Below are 23,262 nucleotides of genomic sequence, written 5' to 3'. Positions count from 1 at the left end.
GCAATAGAGCAGTGAAGCAAATTGTATGTTCTGGGATCTTGCAGAAAGAAAAGAATGAGGTCAGTGCATGCCATGAAGTTTTCAGGCAAATTGGTACCTTTTGATCAGCATGGTCAAGCCCATGAGATCGAGTAATAATGTGGATTCTTGATTTACATTCATCTTCAGGAAAAGATAATTGATTCTTGGTGCTGTTCCTGGACTGTACCTGGGCATTTCTTCCTAGTTCTTTTGGATGCAAGAGAGGTGAATTCAACTTCCAGAAGGTCTTGCTGCAAGCTTTTCAATAAGAGCCCAATATGAACAAGAGAAGATAGCCAGATTTGCCTTTGCCAAGTCATAACCCTAGTTCTATGGGTACAGTTTATCTTAAGTCTGAGTAGTTTTCTTTGCCAAAAAGGCCTTACTCTAGAATAGGTTAGGCATCACTGCTGGATTACCTAGGTTACTTATGTCCAGCATTTCATCTGGTTGTGACCCTCTGCTCTTAGTTGTGGCCCAAGAAGCACTTTAAGAAGTGAAGTCTTATTGATGATGTGCCATCTAACTTGCACCCACTCACGACTAAACTGAGTCAGTCCCAGTACTTCTTGGGAGGTAGCTTCCCAAGAAGGTAGTCCTCTGTGGCTTTTTCAGTGTCAAATTGAGCCTCTGATGTGAGCTGGGATCTCTCTGAATAGCTCTTCTCCCATCCTTCCCTAGAGCACAGGGGCTCATTAGCTACTCTGTTGGTTGGTGACTGCATCATGGGATAGATACAGTAGCTCTGGCTTCTTTATGGGTCCTTATGGAGAGCAGGGTAGAGGTTCCACAGGGCCTAGCAAAAATCAGTCCTCATCAGACACTGAGGAGACCAGGGAAGTCCTGGAAAATGCTGAGAGAAAGAGTAGTAGGAGCTGGTTATGGCAGCTGAACAAATTTCTGGCGGTTTCTCCTGTTGTGGGGTGGGGAAGAGGGGGAAGAATTATAGAAGATTTCTTACTTTGCTGTTGGAATTGCAAAAAAGTAGAACAAAACAGAGCAGGGAAACTGCCTATAATATGAGCAGCAGCCCACTTACTTGCTTTGGCCTCAGGCTGAAAAGATTGGACACCCCCATTGTCCTAGATTAAGAAAACCATCTGCCAGTGAAAACAAGTCTGTTGATCAAGGTTTCATAGACTTATTTTTTTCCCCTGAAAACCCATCCTATACACTTGGTAAAATTTTGTTTTTTGTTAATAATCTGCAGTTGACAGTAGCATAGTAGTATCAGGAGTGGACCCCTGGTCCGTGAATAGGCAACCCACATACTACAGTAAAGTGAATAATAATGAGTATTTAAGTGCTTTTGAGCTATTGGAAATTGAACGGAAGGGCCTGTTTTTGGAACTTTAATATTGGGGTTCCAGCGTTTTTGTTAATTCTGAATTAAGATTATGAAGTGATGCATTACATAACATCTGTTATTTGCTATTTTGTATGATAGAGGTATTTTGTGGTTAAAAACGAAAGAAAAAAACCCTTCTAGCTTAGTCTTTTAACTTTCCTTCTTTTTCCCTCATTCCTTATAGGCTGAAACCAGAAAAACTTGAAAAAGATCTTGAAAAATATTCTGAAAGTGCCAAAAAGATGAAAGGTGCCAGGGTCAGTCTTAAGGAATTTGCTGCATACTTGGAAGTTCCAATTTCTGACATATTGGAGAACATGTTTGCCCTTTTTGATGAGGTAAGAAATACCATCATGCTTCAGAGAACTAAGAATCTTCTTGTACCATTCCAACTGGGTTTTTAAAACATATACTCAGCTTTGACCCTGGTCTGCTCACACTAAATGTTTGGAACAGCAAGGTCAGCTCTGTAAACTTTGGAGAATTTTACCCTTTGTATCCTTGTACTGTCTCTTATTTAGCACATATTGAGAATTTCAATTAACTAAATAAAATGCTGGCTCAAGGAAGAGGTACCTGGTATAGAAATCAGACTAAGCCATTTTGGTTTAAAGGTACAAATGATGAAAAAGGCATACTTGGGGTGAAGGCATTGCTGGTTGTGGTTACTGATGGTGCACAATGGATTGTTTTCTAAAACAGCAACAACTTAAACTTGGAGTCAGCAGTTTTGGCAAGTCAAATCACTTTCTTCTGCCTGATGCACTGCAGGGAGATGGTCATTTTCTTTGTCTAGAGAAGGTGGTAGCTGGGCCAGGAGGTGGAGATGTTTAGTATGTCTCTAGGTGTTCTTTCCTTCCCTGAATATCAGGACTCATATGCAGGGTTAGCTTAGGGCCACTGCCATTTGAGGGAAGGTGATGACTCCCAGCTATTATGACTTGTGTGAAGTGGGAAAATGCACCCTGGAGTAACCAGTGCCCTGATGTCTGATGAGAGTCTTAAATAGTTTTGAAAGGTTAATTTTGGCTTTCGGCTGACGTCTGACCAGGGTTTTCAGAAAGAGCCTCAGGATGTTTGGAATCGACTGTCAGTAGAATAGATCTAAAAGCCTACAGGGATCTGTATAGTATAATATAAATGCCTTTTTTACACGCAGATATGCACTGTATATTTTGAATCTTTTTAACATTCTTTCAATGGCTGTGAAGTAAATAGAGTTTTGGAACAAAATAAATTCTGGATGTGTTTTGCTGCTTTCCCCTTACAGAATGAAGAAGGCATAATTGACCTGCGGGAATTTGTGATTTCTCTATCAGTAGTATGTAGGCCATCTAAAACTTTGGAAACAATTCAGTTGGCATTTAAGGCAAGTAGCAGTTTTTTACTACATAGATGTTTTTATGAGAAAAATAAAGTGACATGCAATTTAATATGACTGGATCTTATTTCACACATTCTTCTTGCTTCACATATATATTTAAAAAAAGAAAAGAAAACCCCTAAATACTGTATTGGAGATCATGAAGTTAGAGGTAAGGAAAGATGTTTCTTCTGTGGGTGGTTAACCTTACACATACCTATGCTGCCACAGGTGCCCTAGACTCATCATTAGTTACTCTGCTGTAGCAGTTTTGGTAGCTTTCAGAGTAGGTAATTCTGGCTCCTTTCACTTGCCTGGCTAGAGAGAGAGCATTTTTGGCTTCTGCCCATGGCCTGCAATCATTCTGAAAGAACTTCCTCTTATTTTTTAATTTTATTTATTTATTTATTTATTTTGCCTTTTCATTATTTCTCTTTTCCCCCACACTTCTACTTTTTCCTGGGTTCTGTCTTGCGGGTTGCTTTTCCCATTGCAAGCTATTACTTTGTATTTATTTTCTCTTCCCTTTGTGGTTAGCTAAACTAGGAGGGGTTTTTTAATGCTTTTTAATATTCAACCATTTCTTTCTGTTCCCTGTGGTAAGTTTAGAATAATACAACATTCCTGAGAAATGCTACATTTTCTTCTCCTTTACACTGGGCACTTGTAAAGACCGTAGAGCTTGTCTTTTTGGCTATGTCTCACGGAGAAAATTAATGGGTTTCACCTCTAACCATGGATCCAAAGGGCACCTCTGCTCCCCTGGCACTGGCCATGGAAACAATCCAGAAATCAGCTACAGGTTGCAGATCCAAGACCTGGCTCCTGCAGGAGGTCACCTGTCCTTGGCTCCTTAAGGAAGTATGCCCCACTGTCATCTTGCCTCCCTAAGTCCTAAATATCACAGCCTGGTATAGTTATCACTGAAGTTCACAGTGGCTGTGGTACCAGTGTTCCAGTACTGTCCTCCATTTACAATGATTGACATAGGTCTGTTGCTAAGAACACTAGTAATAAGTGGCATAGGGCAGGGATCAGCAAAATACAGCATGTGGAGCCATGGTTTTGGCATTTGGCAGTGGGCAGGAGGAGAGGTGGGGCTCCCTGTGCTGTACCGACAGCTCTGGTGGAAGGGAAGCTGTCCCTGCACTGCACCACAGCCAAGACAGCAGGGAGAAGCAGCAGAGGTGGGCTGTCTTAAGCCCTGCCTTCTCCCAACTCAAGGTGATTCATTCCAGCCACCTACCAGAAAATGTTTCTGACCCCTGGCATAGGTGCTTCTCAGTTGCTCTGCACCACTAGGATAGCCAACACCAGGATGGAGCATGAAAGGCTTGCCGCCACCACTCTGGTTGTGCATGTAGTCTTGACAGCCTGCTTTCTTCCCCTAAGGCACTAAATATCTTTATACTCCACAGAATCAGTACTTGAAGCCTGTGATGACCACAGTTATGCTTTGTTTATGGCGTCAGTATTGTATGCTTGCCATGCTAATTCCTGGTCCAATTACTCTGACACTACCTGAGGAGGTTGGCTTATCAGAGTCCATGTCTGGGTGTTATTCCTTGCATGGCTCCACGCTGTCCATGATTCCAGCACCATGGGTGCCTATACACATCCATTGAGTCTGCTCCAACATGCTGTAATTACAGTATGGTAATTACCGCACTCCAGCAGCACACGTATCATCAGTATCCCCACGCTGAAAAATGGTGGCAGGGACACTTTAACTAAAGCTCTCGGAGCCACTCTAATTTAAAGTACAGGTCAGTCGCATCATACGCACATTTAACTTGCGCGAATTCAACTATATGGGGGTGGAGGGGTGGGGCTTGAGCTTGCACGCAGTGCTGCTGCTTACCTGGAGGCCCATTATGGCAGTGACGGCCACTGCCTTCAAAACCTCCCGCGGTCGCCATGGAGCCATGCCCGGAACTGTATGGCCGGCCGCTGGGCGGCAGCAGCAGCGTGATGGTGGCCGAGCAGCACACAGCCATCCCCACCACCACCCCACGCTGCGCTGCTGCCGCCAGCTGCACAGCTCTAAGCACTGCGCCGCGTGCAAACTCGAGCCCTGCCCCCCCTCCCACCCCACATATAGTCACCGATTTTCACCTTACGCACTGACTTGAGTACCTAACCCCCACGTAAGATGTGACTGACCTGTACCCCCTGCCCTCCACTTCTCAGAGTATGTGTATAAATGCCTCATGAGTCAAATGACTCTTTAAAGGGATGCTGTCCTTTTAAGACAGTGGTCATCAACCAGTGGATCGTGATCTACCGGTAGATCTTGGAGCCTCTCCTAGTCTATCTGAGGCTGGGATGGGGGGCTGAGTGCTGACGTGCATGCCTGCGCGTGCCCCAGCCCAGCAGGTCAGTCCATGGGGGAGGGAAGGGGCCGTGGCTAGATCAAGGCCCCTGCAGTGGGGGACAGTGCCACAGAGGCAGGAGCAGGGATAAGTTGAGTGGGGCCCCGGCCAGGTGGGACTTACCTGCTGTGGAGGCATGCCCACAAATCATTTTTTTTTTCCTCCCTCTACCTCAGTCTGCCCCCTCCTTTCTCTCCCCACAAACTTACCTGCAGGGTGAGGGAGGAGGAGAGGGGTAGTGGCAGCACATGGTAGATCTTGGGTTGCTTTTAAATACTAAAGGTAATCTACTTAAAAAGGTTGGAGACTACTGTTTTAAGATTCCCTCAGAGGCTCCATGGTTCCCAGGCCAGGAATCTCAGGGTTCCTGTCTACTTCTGATGCGACTTTTGGATTGTCATTTTCTCCCTGAGTTCAAGGATGGGTCTAACTGTGTGCTGTCTCATCCCTTGCTGTTGATGTACCATATGCCTCTGGAGTAGCTACCTATATATTTTCAAATCAAATAGGTTCTCTGATTCCAAATTCAAGAATGCAATCCACATGGCAATAATCCATACTTGTCATCATCATTCTGGCCAAGACTGTTGTTCTAGAATTGTTTCATCACATAGGATCATCTTTGTGATGTTCAGGAACTGATGTGCCATGCAGCAAAGACTGCAGTTCTTAGGGGCGGGATTCACTGAGCTTTCACAAAGGCTCAGTAAACAGGGCTCTTGTACACACTCCCAAACCAATCTGGCAGATGCCAGGTGTTTTTTCCCCGACTGAAAGTCTGTAGCCAAAGAACCAAGCATCTCCCAAAGGGGTGGAGCATTTTTTACGCTCACCCTATGCTTTCTTTTGCTGCTGGTAATGCAAAGAGAAAGCAGCATAGTTGACCTCACAAAGGAGCCTAAACTTTTGGACTTATTTGACTCTTCTACTAGCTTGCAGCTTTAAATACCAGACAGTGAGTCTCTCCTTGCCAGGTGTGACTCCACATGTGTGGTCATATTGCTAATGTTGTAGACTCCTTACCAATAGGACAGAAGAAAGCCCTTCTACCTCTCATTTCCAGACAGGTAATGTTATCATTTGCTTACAATTTGCCATGAATGCTGCTGAAACGTGATTTGTGTCTTTGGCAGTTGTCATGATACTATCTTATTGGCAGCAGGGTTCTGATTTTCTGAAGGAGGTCAGGAGGGTTGCATTTGAGGTTTTGGACTGAGATCTGATAAAGCGCATACCCCTGAAGTTTCAATTGAAGGCTCCAAAGAGAAAGCCAAAGTACTGTCTTCTGCCCATAAGCAGCCTCTGCATACATTATCACCCATTGAAAATGGTTAAAAGGACCAATGGATTAAAAACAGGAAACATTTCTGTGTAGCACCAGATTCTTCCTATTATGCATTGGATAACAGACAGGGCCTTTGCAATGATGAGATGCCAGTAGCTCCCTTTGGTGTCATTCTCTCCCTTAGTTTCTCCCTTTTAACAATCACTTGGACCATTTTTATTCAGCCTGGGCTCAAATTCCATTGAGCTAGTAGTCTCAGGATAGGGTAGTAAAGGGGATATATTATTTAGTTTGCGTTCATTGTGCACCACAGGCCCCCTCTGTCCCTTTTCAGAGACTTCTCTCATTTTTCTACAGCAGGAAGAACTCTCCTTCCTTGGCTTTAGAAATGGTCACAGCTCCTGCCATTCCCAAACCCTGCATCTCAGGCAAAGGGTTCTGCAATAGTTCCTTTCTAGTCCCAAGAGGAAGGAAAGGCTAGAGCCCCATCTTGGATATATGAAGACTCAACACTTCCATTTGAAGCTCAGTGTCAAGATGGTTGACTTTAGTACTGAATATATCTTTGTGGGAGGAGGTGAGGTTCACACCTCTCCTACAAGACTCCTATTTCCACATTTCCTTGCACTTTGGTGGGTCAGAACAATGTCCTTCTATTTTGGTGTGTTAGTGGACCCAAAAATGCTCACCTAGTTCCTCTTAGTTATGGATGCTCCTCTTGGATTAGCAAGAGGTCACAATTTGCCCCTCTTGAGAAAATTATCTGGTAAAAGGGAACTCTTCTATTGAAGTGTTGCAGAGCCTGGTGAAGCTTTTCTGTTCATTTGACTTCTTGGTGAACATGCAGAAGGTCAAATCTGGTTCCCACGTCAAAACTAGTTCACACTAGCCACTCCAGATTCCATGGTTGCAAGGGCTTCCCTTCTGCAAGGTTGCTTCCAGTCCCTATGAGAGGGAGTTAGTGCGGGTTGACAACTGCCCAGTGACCTCATCTAAAGATCCTCTCAATTGCAGCCAATATGGTCACCTGTACTTTTGTAACACCCCTCTCCAGACTTCATGTCAGGTATATAGCATGTTCCTGCCTGAGAACTGCATATTTTTGAGGGCAGAGTCCTCAGAACAATGTAGTAAAGATTCCAGATGGTCCAGTTGTCACCTTCATGGTTGGGGGGACCTGCACTATAACTTGGGAGAGGGCACTTATCTGTGATGCAGGGTTTCCAAATGCTGCAGGAGGAGAGAATGCTTATCAACATGTTGGAATGCAGGGTGGTACAGAGACATTGTTAGGCCTTCCTTCACTGTATTTAAAGGCACCATGTTCAGCTTCTGACACCACACAGTTGTAATATGCTTCGTCATTGGGCAGGGTTGAGCCAGATCTGCCTCTGGATGGAAATGGTCCGTCTGCCTGTGGCTTTGGTACACCCAGCAACAAATATACCTGACCACAGTGCACACTTCCAGTTTGCCCAGTACTGAGGCAGACCATCTCAGCATACTGTTGACCTTTCCTAGCTAGTATCCAGACTTGCCTATAATGGTTCACTTAAGGATCAGCTAAGGTTCTCCAATGCTTCTATATTTCACTGCCTTTGCTTACAATTTGGCACTCCAGCTGGTGTTTGCACTGCCTTTGTTCATTGCCTTTACCTCTGCAACTGGGCACTGCTGCATTGTGGCTTCAGTCTCTTTAACCTGTGTCTTGGATATTTTGTGTATTTTGTCTTCAGTGTTCTTAATTGAGCTCTTTAGTGTCTCATTGTCTATGCCTGTACTTCAGCATCTTTGGGTTTCATTGTTGCTGCTTTGAATTGTTTAACAAAGGGCTGTCTAACTTTTAAGCACACACCCTCCAGCTACTCCATGAGCTGCACCAAAAGGGCTTCTGTGCTGCATGCCAGATAGATGCACCCCCTGCTAAAGTGCATGTTTGCCCCAGCCCCCCTGGCCATAGAAAGCAGAAGCTGGAGGAGGGAGGGAAAGTCCAGAGACTCCAGCTGCTGTTACAACTGGAGCAGTAGGGAGAGTGGCAGCTACATGGGGTGAGGGAGGGAGCTGCAACTCAACCTCTTGCAGGTCACATGTGGCCTGTAGGCCACTAGTTGGACAGGCCTGATTTAATCAAAACCTTTTACCTCTCTCTTTTTTCCTTTTGCAACATGTTACCTCCCATTAAAGGAAGCTTAGTTTCAAGAGGGACAAAACTTGCAGAACTATATCAACAGATGTGTTCAGGATGGGGAGGATGGGTGTTATCTTGGTTGGCATTATATGCATGTTTGCGGCATATACCCAAAGGTGATATTCTGTGCATTTAAGAAACTGGGCAAGCAGCTCTAATATATGATTGAAACATACCATGAATACTTTTCATAATATATCTTCAAGGTTGGTTGAGAGTGATTTGGAGGAAGAACACATAGTATAGCTCCAAGTCAACTGACTGGAGAGATGACGAGACTTGTGTTATCACTACTGGTTTACATGCAGACTTGGGGTTTTCCTTTGGCAAAAATGTGAGGCAGCCTTATTTCTAGAGCACCCAGGACTGTTTTCCTACAATACCTCCCTGTGTCCTTGTTTCTCTATTTCATTTTTTGAAACTGGTGATCATCAGAAGAGACTTAACGTCAACAGATGGACATAGTCTGGTAGTTTGAGATGGTTAGGATTGTAGGGGCTGCCTTCTTGCTCTGTACCAGAGGTTTTGGGAATTAAGAAACCTCACATCCATTAGGAAAAAGGATATACTAGTTTGCAAAAGCAAACTGTGGATCACCATGCCAATGCCTACAGAGGAAAAGGCCAGGAGGAGTTGTGAAAGAAGATCATTCTGTGGGTAGTTCTTTACCCTAGGAGAAACATGAGAAGCTCAGGAGTCTTACAGGGGTATAGACCTGGCCTGCCTTCAAATTTTGAACAACCTTTGGTACACATAATAGTTCTGGAGGTGAAGAATTCTTAGGATTTTAGAGGTCTGATACCCCCAAAGGTGCTCCTGTAACTAGTGTGTCACATCCCCTATATCAGGCAGTTCTGCAGCATTTCTGTTTTGAAATGTGCTTAGCTGAACTGGAGAATGAAATCCGACTAAGTCAGTGGTGCTCAGGGCTTTGGCCATGTGGGCCAGATGAATGACATGGAGCCAGTCTGTGGACTAGATTGGGCCCTGTGCCACCCCTGTCTAGCCTCACACATGGGGGCCTGGCCCAATGCTCCCCACACCCTGGGGTTGGGCCTTGCACCCCCGAATTAGCAGGCAGGACCACAGCCTGCAAGGCTCTCCATGGACCCAGTAGTATGATGCTGGGGGCTGGATCTGGCCTATGGGCCAGAAGTTGAGTGCCTCTGGATTAAGTGAATGTATAAAAAATCTTCAGAACAGCTAGATTAGCTTGTGGCAAATTAGAACTTCTTCTGTTGTGGCTGGCTGGGAAGAAGTGTGATTCTTTAGCACCAATCGGAAAAATCAACTTCCAGTGTTCTACTTTTCTAGCAGTCTTTTTTCAGTACTAAAAATAGTGTCTTTTGGGAAATGCACTCCTAGGCACCTTTGCATGAGACCCACTGGAAGCAAAGCTTGTCTCCTGAATTTTGCTACAACAGGTTGGTTATAACTTGCTAGCCCAGACTGATTAGGGTCCTCGGTTTTGTGTTGAAACAGCTGATTCTATCCAACTTCACTCAGTCTTTAAATGTAGTTTAGAAGCAAGATTTGTGAGTTTTTTCTCATTTTTCAGCATGTGCATTCGTTTGTTGTGCATTATTTATGAGAAAGGGAACGTCTTGGAGTGGGTGCTTGGTTTCTTGAAGGGACCCATTTCAAAATTAAAGGTTCCAAGGCATCAATGATTCCTTTGGGTCCTCTATCCACTGCTGCCCCTCCTTCCTTTTTTCTTTCCTTCCCCCTCTCCTTGAAACTGGTTAGGTTTTTTCCTACCACTGCCCCTTCTCCTCACTCTTTGACTGGCCTCTGGTGGATCCCCCTCCCCCCAGTTCTTTGACCCACTTTTGGTGGGTGGGACGTAAGGTGCAAAAGGCTGAGAACCACTGCCCTCATGTAATTCCTAGCATCTTTGTTTTCCATTAAATATACAGTCCTTCTTTATCATATTAAGCTCTTGGCCTTTGACACCTTGTAACAGTAAGGCTTTTTTTTATGTATGCATGTAGCTCATTGAATACCATATTTGCACAATTCCACAACAAGGTTTTCCCCCCCATTTTAACATTGGGGGTGAGGAGAGTAGTTTGTCTTGGAATCGAGTAAGGGGCAATGGGGGTGGGGGCAGGCAATTTACCTGCCCCTCTCCTCTTCCCATTGACTCTGCCCCAGCTGACTTTGGCTCCTCCCCACTCCCGTTCCCTTGATCCAGCTCAGTTTCTGTAAAATGAGGATAATCAACTATTTTATCTGGTTTGGGTAGCTTTATTAATTAGTAAGATCCTTGTATAGAAAGCACTGTACATATGCAAAAATGAACCTAGCTGAGATGTACTTGATTTGTCAGAAACAAATTTTACCCATATGGGAATTATTTTAACTTTGTTATTTTTCTAACAATTATGCTGGTAGTAATTTGCCTTCCTGCATTATTCCATAGATGTATCAGTCAGAAAATGGAACTATAGTAGAAGACAATTTAGCTTGCATTCTGAAGACTGCTATGGGTGTGTCAGAACTCAATGTAGCAAACCTCTTCAGAGCTATAGATGAATGGGAGAAAGGAACAATCACATTTGGTAAGTGTTAAAATGGACTTGAAATGCTTTACACAAGTGAGTGGTCCAATATATATTAAAATACCTAGCAGCTTGTCTAACTTTGGTTGCCTTTGCAAAACAAAACTCAAAAGGAAAGATGATGTAGATGGAGTAATTTTAGCTAGATCAAAATGTGGAACCTAAAAGATCCAGTTCCTTATTTAAGTGGTTTAATTTTCCTACCTTAGACTAGATAGTACTTGGATGAGCTCTTCTCAGGCTGCACCTGCTCTGTGATGGATTTCCATTTTTTATGATCTCTCTAACCTTCCTTGATAGTCTCTCACTGTTTTTTGCCTCTTGTGCCTCTTCCCCTGTGGTTGATCTGTCCTCTCATCTTTCCATGTGAGAAGGAAGATTTTTGGTAGTATCTTTACTAAACCAGCTGTATAGTTGGGGGAGATGTTAGAAAAGCTTGTGGGTACAAACACCCTTTCACTTCCTTAAATACCCTGGTAAAGAATTACTTTTGATTAACCGTGATATATTAATGAAAGAAATTGCCCACAAAGAGAAGTGGCAAAGCTTGGAAAAGGGATAATTTATTAGAAGTAGTTATAGAATAAGTAAAGAAGAGTTATTATAGATAAGTTTAATAACACAGAAGAAAACAAATATTCAAAAGGGAAGAGGTTTGTTATTGCCTGCAGACTGCAAAGAAGTTAACAGAGGGAGCAGCTCAGTTGCAATGTCTTAAGTCAGTGGTTTCTGGTGTTAAGCTTATGAATATTTGTTCTGAGATTTTTGTATGGCTTTCCCTGTCCCCTCTTGCCTATCCCATCTCCTGCATAACTCCCTCTGGGGTCTGAAACCTTAAGAGAAAAGTAGACAACAGTGACAGCTATCCTTACATTGAAGAGAAACATGTGAAATATGAATGGCTGTAAATAGTCAAAGTGGTAGGTCTTCCTTTGTTTTTACAGGTAGCAGTCTCCATGTGACAAAAGTATCTATATGGTTTCTTTTAGATGACTTCTTCAGGTTTACAGAAATGTATCCAGACTTTGCAGAAGAGTATCTCTACCCTGACCAGACAGGAGTTGAGAGCAGTTTGGAGACTTCCTCTCTTCCAGCCCCTAATGGCTTCTGTACTGACTTCAGTCCAGAAAATGCTGAAGATAAAAGGAATCCCCAGAAGAAGAAACTGAATTGATACCACAAACATCACATTCCTCTCCTGGTGAGAGGATTATTTCTTTTCTTGAGGTCGTCTTAGTCATGTCAACTATACAGCAAATTCATTTTCTTTTTGTGTAAAAACAAACCAACAAAAAACGCTTTCATTACTCTTTCATTCCCATGTGGTATATTTATCAGGTTTTTTTCAAGCAGATTTTGGAAGGCTAGGTTTTATTTTACATTCATTTCAAAAACGTTTTTGAATGGCATTTCTACCCAATAGTTTCACAGCGAACCTGTAAACTAATTCTTTATTTATTTAATGTAGCTGCAGTGGGAATAACACGGATGGAAAGGTTTTTGGTGGAAGTCAATGTAGACAGGTAGACATGCACATAAATATTTGATATATGGCAGAGAATAAAGGGGTTTTTTCATCATGAATTCAAAAGGGTTGCATTTTTCTCAAAAGGGACAGTCACAAATGAGTTACAAAACATCTTAAAGGAATGCCAGGAAAATCCATTTATACCTCTCATAAACACTGTATCTGGTGCATATGTAGTCTGCAAACTATTTTAGGAATGTTTTAAGGAAGTTTTAAAAATTTGTATTGGGAGTCTTGTATCTTTTTTTTTCTTTTTGTAAAACTGAGTGCCTTAGTTATTACTATAAATCCAACTGAGCAGGGCTGATAGAAAAATTGACATTAGTAAATGTAAAAAGCTTCCTGAAAATACAGCTTTTCTGCAAAACAATGCTACACTGGACCCTCAGAATGTGCCAGATGCTCCGAAAGGGTTAAAGTAGTGCTGGGTCTCAAAGATACTGAAAGAAAATTTGCAATCTTAATGGTAAAAATGATTTAAGCGTTCAGGGTTCAGTACAGGCTTATGTATGCATTCTACACACACAGATGCTGTCGGGGTGTAACAGTTTTATTCATTATTTAATTACATTAAAGCCTAAGCAGCATTTTGTTCATTAATCCTTTTCCTCTGAAACTTATGTTCTAAACTGAGTAGCTTCAAACAGCCACAGTTTTTAAAGGACACTCATCTGATGCACTTTTTTCTTCCTGCAAATGTGAAATTCTACCCATATCCCAAAACCAGTGTGGCCTGAGGAATACAATAAAACACATTTGGCCCTAGACCAGTGTCACATTTCAAGTTTCAGGATCTAGCAGCACTATCTGGCCAGAAATGGGAACTTTATATAATCTAAAGCATTAACACGGTCAAACATCTGAGGTGCAGAAAAGCTAATCAAGGTGAATATTTGTGTTACAACACCTACTAGCAGCTCTCAAGCTAGGCCAGTGGTAACTATAGCACCTCAGTTTACAGAAGCAGGAATATAAACCCATCATTTTATTTCTCTAAAATAGTTTCTCTGTGATATGTAGTTCATAGGCAGAAAATCATGATGGCCGGGGGAGTGGTAAAGTTTATCAGCACACATTTCTGTTGACTTAGATGTATTTTGTTCATAGCTCTTTGTCAGGTAAGAGTATTACTGCCCTTCCAGGTATGTTCCAATAAAACCCTTTTATACCAGATTTAAATTATCACATCAAAAACTAGAGATAGATGCAGACCTGAGCCAAAGTTTCATTAATCTGAAATTAATGTTGAAGAGATGTAGTGCAAACCTATTGTGGGGGAGAGGGGGAGTCTTCCCCCCATGTCCCTGCAGTATCTAACTAAAATCAAAACACCTACATACACTGTAGAAATCCAAGGCATCCAAAGATTCTGTTTTCGAAAAACCAGGAAAGCTAAGCATTAGAGCATATAATTCTCTGCACCATAGTACCACAGGCAACTGCAGCGTAATGTGAAGATATGCAAGGTAACTTTTACATGAGCTAGCTTGGGAATATGATAAATTGACTTCTCTCCTGCCACAACTAAATTGGTATTGGTCCCTGAGCTGACTAGGTGAAGCTGTCCCAACTGCTTGGCAGTCACTCTGGACCTAAGTTGTAAAGTGCACACGTGACCTACACCTAACGTCTAGTTTGTTTTCATTTTAGCTTTAAAAAGCAGATGCTTTGGATGTCTTTGGAAGCATGTGTTTCACTGAGTGGAAACTTTCCTGTTTCTCTATTATTGCCAGCTCCTATATTCTACACTTTCTTTCTCATAAAGCCACCACAGAAGATAAAAGTCTCTTAATGAATGCTTTTTCCTAAGTTTTTAATTAGACTTAATTTTTGTAAAGACTTACAAAAGTTTGTATTCTGTCTATTTTGATTATTTTACACTTGGATATGCAAATTTGTGCAAATTGTCTTTAACAGAAAATGTGTATTATATAGCATCGAATTTTGCAAATGTAATACAATGTGCACTTCTTCACCACCATACCCAATCTTTGATCTTACGATATTATTACCATAAAGTCAGGGATATTAAATTAGGACATCTCTACCTGTAGATAAGACTTATTCTGTGGGTAGGTGTATGTAACTGGTGATTCAGAGTGCTGGGGAACAGTGGGAGCTACATACAGTATATAGTTTTAAAGGAGCCTGAAAGTTGATGGGTTTTGGTTTTTTGTAAAAGAAACTGCATCTTAAAATGGTTCCTTATATAATCACTGTGTGAGCCTGTCTCTCTCTCTCTCTCTCTCTCTCTCTCTCAAAATATGTTCTACTTTACATGTATCGTGCCTGCTGTTTTGGTGGTATTCTCCACAGAGTAAAATACCACTCTTGAGTAAGGGTGATAAAAGCTGCTCTCATAAAAGTAAGTGGGGTATGGTACAACATCCTCTGTAATGGAGGTCTTCGATTATAAACCCCTGTTCTCTGAACACAAGTAGTTATCTAAATTTTTGCCTGCTTTGCAAGGGGGAGAGAGGAGGATGCAGTTTAATTTATCAAGACCTGCTAGGTATCTTTAACAAAGCATTTGTAATTTTCCACTGTGCTGTTTTGTTTTGTTTTTTTAATGAGATCTTAATAGGTGAGAGGGGGAAGAATATGGTTCCAAGATTCCAACTATAGTGGTTTTTATGGTTCTGTTCAACTAGAATTTGAGGATAAGTTTTTTGTCCAGGAAGTTTCTTCACTTCTTCTTGGGCTTAAAAGTTAAAGAAATGCTATTTAGTACAGGGACTTGAGTGAATTTTGCATTCTACCAAGTTTTTTTCCCTCTCCCAACATTCTCTTGTGCACAGCTTTTTAGTAACTCAATAGCTGTGCACCCAAAAGAGAGGATTACTGGGATAATTATGAGATTTAAACAAAACTTTAGGTTGTCTTCTAATGTCTTTGGAAACCACAGCTGGAGGCAGTACTAATTCTTCTGTATATTCCTCATGGAAACTGATCTTCACTTTCATTGTAGAGGTGAGATCTGTGTGTGGATCCCTAACACATTTTAGGAGACTTGGCCAAATTGTTTTATGCGCTTAATTTACAGACAACATTGGTCAGAGCAAATACTTCCGTTTTTTAAAAATGTTGTTGTAAACAATTCCTAAGTCAACATGTTTGCAATATTAGTTTGTAAAATAAATGATAGATGCCCACATATCACTGAATTTCCAAGATGTTTTATATATCTATATTTTTCTTAGAATTTTGTTTCTCTTTGCTCACAAGGAGTACAGACACTGGTTACTGTTCTGTTCACTAATCCCATTATAGAATCCTAATTCCTTAAAACAAAAAATTGAAGGGAAACAACAGGAAAAAAAGAAACTCCTTTTGCTTTCTCCCTGGAGGCAAAGCGTACCACTAAAAGGAGTAAATAAAGAGATCAGTTATTCAGATAGTAGTTCAGTAATATTTCAAAGCAATCAGATTAAACACATTTGTTAAAAACAAAACAGAATTTAAAAAAAATTATGCCTGGAGTTGGCCAGAATTTTACTTTCTCATTCTCAATAGTACAGTTCACAAGAATACTGGTATGTAGTAAATGTTTTTTGTTTTGTTTTGTTTTTTTTGTGGGGAAGAGGGTGATAGTTACATTTTAATGTCTTTGACACCATTCTACTTCTTTTCAAACAAGAAAGGTAGATCATCACCTTGACCAAGAAAGTCAAGTGATCTGTTTGCAACCTTTGGTATTCTTGTCATTAAATGATGTCTTATGTTATGCTGCCATATCTAAGTACAACAATGGTTTCATGTTAATTGCTTGTGTTTTGTTATATCAGTACTTAAGCATTTCCATAATTAAATTGCTGTTCTTACTTCTTGGAAAAAGTGGTAGGAGAGGATCTTTTATTTTCTGTCCCAGGTGGCATACTTCTGACTTCTTTAAATTTTAGTTTTGTAGCTTTTATAGGGACATACAGGATGCTTTGGATCCAGATCAGATGTACCTAAGATTCTTTAAACTATTGGAGTTAGTTATCTACCTGTTTGTATGCATGCAGAGATCAGAGCTAGCTTTAAATGAACTAGCTTAGCTACTAAAAGCAACTGCAGTAACCTAGTGTGTGGGCTAATTTACCCTGTTGCTCAAGTGGCAGAGTAAATTAACCTAAATGGAGCTCTGTCCTGCTCAGCTTATTTTAAAGCTAGCTTAGCTGTCTCTAAAAGGCAGTCTAATGTGTTCTATAGAAGACAGAGTAATCTACACTGCAAAGTGCAAGTCCTTCACAGCTAGAAAGGCTCCTTTGTTTGAGTGTATTAAGCATTACTGTTGTTAAACATTTCCATTATGATATGAAACCTTTATTTAAAAAGTTGGTCTTGCATCATAGATCTAACAGATCTGACTCTAATGTTCTCAGGTAGCTCATTCAACAGAAGTACCATCTCAACTGATAACATTCCTAATTACTTTGTCTTGTGGTTTGGTTGTTTGTTTGGTTGTTTGTTTAGTCCTGTGCTACCAGAGTTGCAGTAATCTTGGCAGGTTGTGGGAAAGAGAGGTGGCTCACTGATATAGTAGAATCTGGCTCCCTTTGCAGCTTCGATGAGAAGTGCTCAGAGAGAGGAGACTGGATGATGCAGAGTTCAGAGTGGCTATCTTCTCTGGCCCAGATTTTTAAAGACATTTTATTATTGTTTTGCTTGGCATTGCAAGACATAAGCTACTTAGTTCAAAGTCTACTTAGAGTTAATTTACAAAAGTGAATTGGCAATTGAAGTATCATTGACTTTTAGTACCATCACAGGCCTCGGCCACCTGATCTTGTGAGGGACAGACTGCTACATTCTGCCCAAGTTGGAACCTTCTTTTTGTTTACAGTCTCACTCCCAGGATAACTTATTTCAGTAGTTTAGGCTGGCAGTGATAAACATGTGGGCCAAGGTTTTCAAGAACTGGAGGTTTAATGGCTAAGCTCCTAATTGTATTTTTAGGGTTCTGACTTTGGAAAGTGCTGAGCAGCAAGTTAAGTCTTGTTGGGTTTAGCACTTTGTATATTGTACTACGTATTTAGATCTGGAATGGGCAACCTACAGCCTATGGGCTGGATCTGGCCTACAGAACCATTGGATCCAGCCCCTGGATGCAGGGCTTCAGTGGCAGGGGCTTCCTCTGTGCCACAGCAGGGAGACCTGATCACAGGGGGGGCCTCATCTGTGCTGCAGTAGGGAGAACTGGTAGTGGTGGTTGTATCCTAGTGCCCACTTGCCTACTCACTTGTAACCTGAGCAGAGTCATTTGGCCCGTAGCCTAAGAAGGTTGCCTACCACTGATTTTAGGTGATTACATACTTACATAGGCTCCTAACTTTGAGCATTTTGCTCCAAGTATAGCTGTGACCAGATGTTTCTCCAAGAGGAAGAAAGAAAAGCTCCCCCCAAGTTGGAAATGGAAGTGTAAATTTCTGCCCTATGTCGCTAGATTGGCGAATCCATCCAGACCCCAAGGTTGGGTTCACTGATGAAGAGGGAGTATTCCAATGAGGGAATATTCCAATGAGCAGGTATTCCAATGAGGGAAACCATTTCAGGTAATCCCTTAATAATATTCTCTTTTTTTTTTTTCCAGGAGCATTATTCCAGTCATGCTTGGATTCAGATTAAGCTAGCTACTGCTCATTTGGGTGCATTCTTTTTGCAGGCGTTGTGACAACTGGTGAGGACGCTGACTCTTTTCAAAGAAACTATTCAGCTGAGGCCACTGGCCATGCAGTCTGTGGTGTCTCATCACTTCTCCAAGTAGCCTCATGTAGATACTGAAAAGCAGCTGGGATCAAAATAGAACCTTGTGTGACTACATGCGAACATCCTTAAAACATCACCCTCCTCTGGGATGAGTTGAGAAGAATGCTGCCTATTGTATCGTAGCAATATCTTATAAATGGCTTGGCAGCACCTTCTTATAAATTTGTGTTCTAAAAGATAAATGGGATAGTATGAAATTTAGAAAGTTTGCCGTAACCATAAGAGGATCATCCATTATAGCTCCTAGGGCTTGCCTCTGTGACTATTTCATGCATCATGTGTGGAGGTTCAGGGAGACCATTACATTCATCAGGGATGGTGGCAGGCATGCCTCATTCAAGACAGTGTTAATAACTTCTGCTCTTACCAAGAGGGGCTGTACCTTGAGTTGCGTGTAATGGCTCAAACACTTTTTTAGGGCTCCTTTATCCACTGTAACAGGACCGAACTGGGATGGCCGATGCTTTCTGTTTTAAATTGTCTTAGTAAGCTTAAATTTCTATGAAAGGGAGGAGAGCTTTTTGCATGGTTGATTCTTTGGTCTGAGGCTCATTTCTGTAATCTGGATTTACTTTTATGTTTCTTTGGCAAAATAATATCACCTTGTAACTTGCAGCTGGAAGAGCAGGGAACAGGGGCTTCCACATCCTTTAACTGTGTGATAGTAGTGTGATTTTTTACTAAACCCATTGTGTTGTCAGCATATTGGTTTTGTGTATGTGTTGGAGTTCGCTGGTTTGGTTTGTCTGACATTAATTCACTGATGAGCCATCTCTGAGATCAGGGCAGTTATTTATGGCTACGCTGGCTGACTAGTTATCGGTTGTTACAGTATTGTCAACGCAGCCTTCATGAGTGAGTAATTTACACTTGTAGAAATTGCTAAACAGTTGAAGGATTCAGCATCTTTGGTAAGTCAGCAAGCTTTTCTTGGTAGGATAGGGAGATGACCATTATTCTTGTTTGAATGAAGTAGCAGTTTGTGGTGAAGAAGGTATGTTTTGTATATCTTGAATTCTCTACTAGGCTGAAGATCAGGTCTTGGGTCTTACTTACATTGTGCCGGCCTGAATTGAGCCTTCTTGAGGTTGGTGTTCAAATTTTAAAATCTGGGGAGAAAGTAACCTAGCTATTATGTTTTTCAATTAAAACCTTGAAAATGAAAATTATTTGTAACCCTAGTTATTGTTTAAGGCATTTTTGTCTGCTAGAAGACTTAACAACTCTAAAAGGTGTAAATTCAGTGCTTCATCTCTCTGAGCTATAAAGACAGTGAGACCTCCAGCAATGATGATTTAAATATCAGCCAACCCTTTTTCTGGTCAAAGCAGGTAAAGAAGGAAGGCAAAAAAAATATATTAAGAAGGTCTGGATAATATACTGCAAATGTGACAATTCATTTAGGGCCATGAATGAGGAACATTTGAGAATAGCAACACTCATCCCTGTTTTCAATTTTGACCAATGGAACTGAAAATCAGAGGTTGGGAAGTGGGGTGCGGGGGGAAGAGAGATTGCACTTCTGATTTTCACCAAGACCAAAACAATCCCACAAGCAACAAAGCTGTCTCACTGACCTGTCTGGTCCCTTTCCAGAATCATGTGAACCTGGTTTGCTCTAATGCTGGTCTGTGGCCCAGTCTTCTCCTTTCCTGACTCCTGTTGGTGCTGTTCATCTTTTCTGCTTGTGGCTGGCTGCAGCCTCAAACAGACATTCCTGCATCTCTTTGGCTTGGGCCATGTTCACAAGCTTTTCTTCACAATTTGGGATGAGGGTTTATAGACTTTTTTAAAAATGAGATTCTGATGCCATTGCAGGACTCTGGCAACCATGGTCCTATGCACGTGACTGTTCAGGCCTGTGTCATTATCAATAATAATACCACTGCTTTCCCTCCATAATTCAAGCCTGACATATGTATCCATCTGAGTGAGAGAAATGAAAGAGTGTGTTTCTATGTAAGACAAGAAATTGGATGTTGGAATTCTTGTTTGTTTTCTTTTTTTTTTAAAAAAAGAGAGACATTCTGGATTGTGTCTATTTTGTAATATTTCCTGGCTTCCTTTTCATGTCATTACTTTAGTTGGCAGGTGCCTATTGCCATAAGAATGCAATGTGGATAAAACAACTAAGGACAATAGTTTGTCCTTACAGATGCTGGAGAAAGTGAGAAGTATAATACTTTACATGCTACTATAGTATTGGGTATACAATTCATTTGATTATTGGTCATTTCTAAGTCTCTGAACCTATATGGGGAGAAAATCCCAGATACATGTCTTTTTGTCATTATCTAGCATGGAAACAGTTTTGTATTTCAAATGTTGAATAAACTTGTAAAGTTCTTGTATGTTCTAAGTATATATTTTTGTCATATATGTTGTCTTTTATTGTAAAAATCCAACTAGATATTTCTTATATTTTGGAAGGGATGTCTAAGCATGTCCTAACCAGAAAAGCAATTTTTTAAAGTAAACAACCTAAAACTGAATCGTGTTTTTAAAAGTATGTAGAGTAGAATTCCTTAAACTTTGAGACTCATTAGTAACTGTATATACTTAGAGAAAAAAGCTGCTTGTCTACATAGTAATTTGTATTAGTGAATTATTTTCATTAAAATTACACTGCTTTCTGTAATAATTTTTCAAGGGTATTAAAGAGGTCCATGAAAATTATGCATAAGTAAATGTTTAGCATTAGAACTCAGAAATGTTGAAATCTATTTAAAGTAGAAGCATTTGTATCCTGAAAAAGGACGAAGTTAAGCATCTACTAACTTTGTATAATGTACTATTTTAAGTTCAATGGTGCAGCATTATGTTGAAAGTATTTCAGAGATCTGTTCAGTGGGACCATTTTTTAAATCTTTTGTAATTCCCAATATCTCTCCAGGCATGAAAGAAATTCTCCTTTGGAAGAATTATCAACCAAGTTAAAGTTAAAAAAAAATATTCTGGAAATTTTTTTAAATCTCATGAATTACTTCTAAACTGGCATCAAAATATGGATATTTGTATATTTTGACAAACATTACTGCATTTTTTTAAATGAACTGTGAATTTAAATTGTCGAGAGAGCTGTTAGCCGTTCAGATAATCAGTTTGGTAACTTGTGTGCATGTGTGTGTGTTCCATTACATCTGTATTCAATATAGGCACTGCCATGAACAGAACACTTTTAGTTGATGCTGTGACTTGTGCTTATATGGCAAGTCCTATGTTCATATTCAGGAAAGCCAGTTTTGTAAGAAGCCACGTAATGGGTATTGTGGTCTTGTTCCAGCTTGCGACTGACTTCAGCAGTGCTGGAATCAAGCCTTTTGTGATTGTATATAGATATGCACACTGCCCATGAGTCCTTGCTATTGTTAAATCCCTGGAACGTAATAACAGCATATACCGCTAACGAGCGGAAGCATCCTAAATTTTTTTTCTGTTGCTGATTTTCCCTGTTAACAGGCTTCTAAGGTATATGTATATAGACCGTTATCTTTGCACTGGACTGAATTATATTTCATAATTAAGCAAAAAAAAGAAAAGAAGAAAAATACCTTAGTCAGTTGTTCACGTGGTGGAGATTCTTTGACTACATTCTTTGAAGATGTTAACCACTTCCAAATGAAAAGTATAGTTTCAGTGCTAAAAATTTGATTTTATATTTTTTATTAAAATGCATGGAAAATTAAGAATTCTATTTAAAAAAAATTGACTTGTTTTATACATTTTCTCAAGTTTTTAAATAATATGGGTTTAACATTACCTCCTAATACCAGTGATGTTCAGTAATTTCTTAAAAGAAATACCTCAATTTGAACAAATATTTTTTCTTGTTAATTGTCAAGTGAGTTGAAATTGTTGTCTTTGATATTGACTATAGTTGCTATAAACTAAACTGAGCCAAGCAGCAGCATAATGATATAAGCTTACACCATGCTTTGAGTGGTATGCTGAATTAATAAAGGAGAATTGAAATCATTGTCAATATTTTATGAATGAAACCGAGGACTCCTTACAAGTTTTAATGTCCATTATGAAATCACTGGTCATTCTGCCCAGCTGGACACTTCCTTTGTGACTGGCTTACTGTAAAACAAAGTTTCAGTGTGAAATGAAATTTCAGCCAAATTAAAAGCAAAGCAAAAAAAAAAAGTGTTTTTTTGTTTTTGTTTTAATATTTAGGTTCTCAAATGTTTCTAAGGTGTCTTTACAACAGTGAGTCTTGGGAGTCAGAAAATGATATTTCACTTTATACATAGCATTAATAAGGAAATTACTGTAATATTTCCAGTTCTTCAGTTTGTGCTCAAAAATAAAAGATGTTGAAACATACTGGAATGGGTTCAGAGAAAAGCTACAAAAGCAATTTGATGTCTGGAGAACAAGTATATTGTGGTGAGAAACCAAAGGACCTCAGTTTAGTTCTGGGGTGTCAAACATGGCCTGTGGGCCAGATACACCCTACAGAGCCTTGTTGTCTGGTTCGTGGCCTCCTATAGGGGCCAGGGCCTGCCACCAAAACCTGGTTAAGGAGCCTTGCTGAGGATACAGGTTGGCAGTGAAGAGTCAATTAGGGCTGCATTAGCTCCCACAGTAGCTACCACTTCTTCCACTGCCCCTGTGTCAGATCTAAGTCACAGGGAGCCCTGCAGTCCAGATCTGACCAGAGGGGCCAGAGGAGTTTGACATCCCTGATGTAATTTGTTCAAGATGCATCTAAAAAGCAACATGGGCATGATGCCACATTTACCTAAATCCAAAATGAAGACAACCTCCATTCTTCCCCTTGCCAGTTAATAATTTTCCAGGTATAGAACCCAATACATTTGTTATAATTGTCCAAGTATA

At 40.7% G+C, this 23,262-nt stretch overlaps 1 protein-coding gene across 4 annotated transcripts in view; it reads left to right on the top strand.

The window, feature by feature from the left end:
- Positions 1 to 20,768, top strand: part of LPCAT1 (lysophosphatidylcholine acyltransferase 1) — a 67,406-nt gene extending 46,638 nt beyond the window's left edge. For 2 of the 4 annotated variants that reach the window (XM_006272896.4, XM_019491103.2), the window contains 4 exons: positions 1,554 to 1,707; positions 2,640 to 2,738; positions 11,000 to 11,138; positions 12,128 to 20,768. In XM_006272896.4, coding sequence (XP_006272958.2) covers positions 1,554 to 1,707; positions 2,640 to 2,738; positions 11,000 to 11,138; positions 12,128 to 12,312 — 577 coding nt within the window. In that variant the 3' untranslated portion in view covers positions 12,313 to 20,768. The remainder of the gene's footprint in view (positions 1 to 1,553; positions 1,708 to 2,639; positions 2,739 to 10,999; positions 11,139 to 12,127) is intronic. The other 2 variants (XM_019491102.2, XM_019491101.2) reach the window with 2 other exon arrangements.
- The last annotated feature ends 2,494 nt before the right edge of the window (positions 20,769 to 23,262 follow it).

Source organism: Alligator mississippiensis, chromosome 3 (assembly GCF_030867095.1).
Source record: "Alligator mississippiensis isolate rAllMis1 chromosome 3, rAllMis1, whole genome shotgun sequence".
Classification (NCBI taxonomy): domain Eukaryota; kingdom Metazoa; phylum Chordata; order Crocodylia; family Alligatoridae; genus Alligator; species Alligator mississippiensis.
The sequence above is the reverse complement of the archived record's forward strand: the minus strand, read 5'-3'. Positions and strand labels throughout refer to the sequence as shown.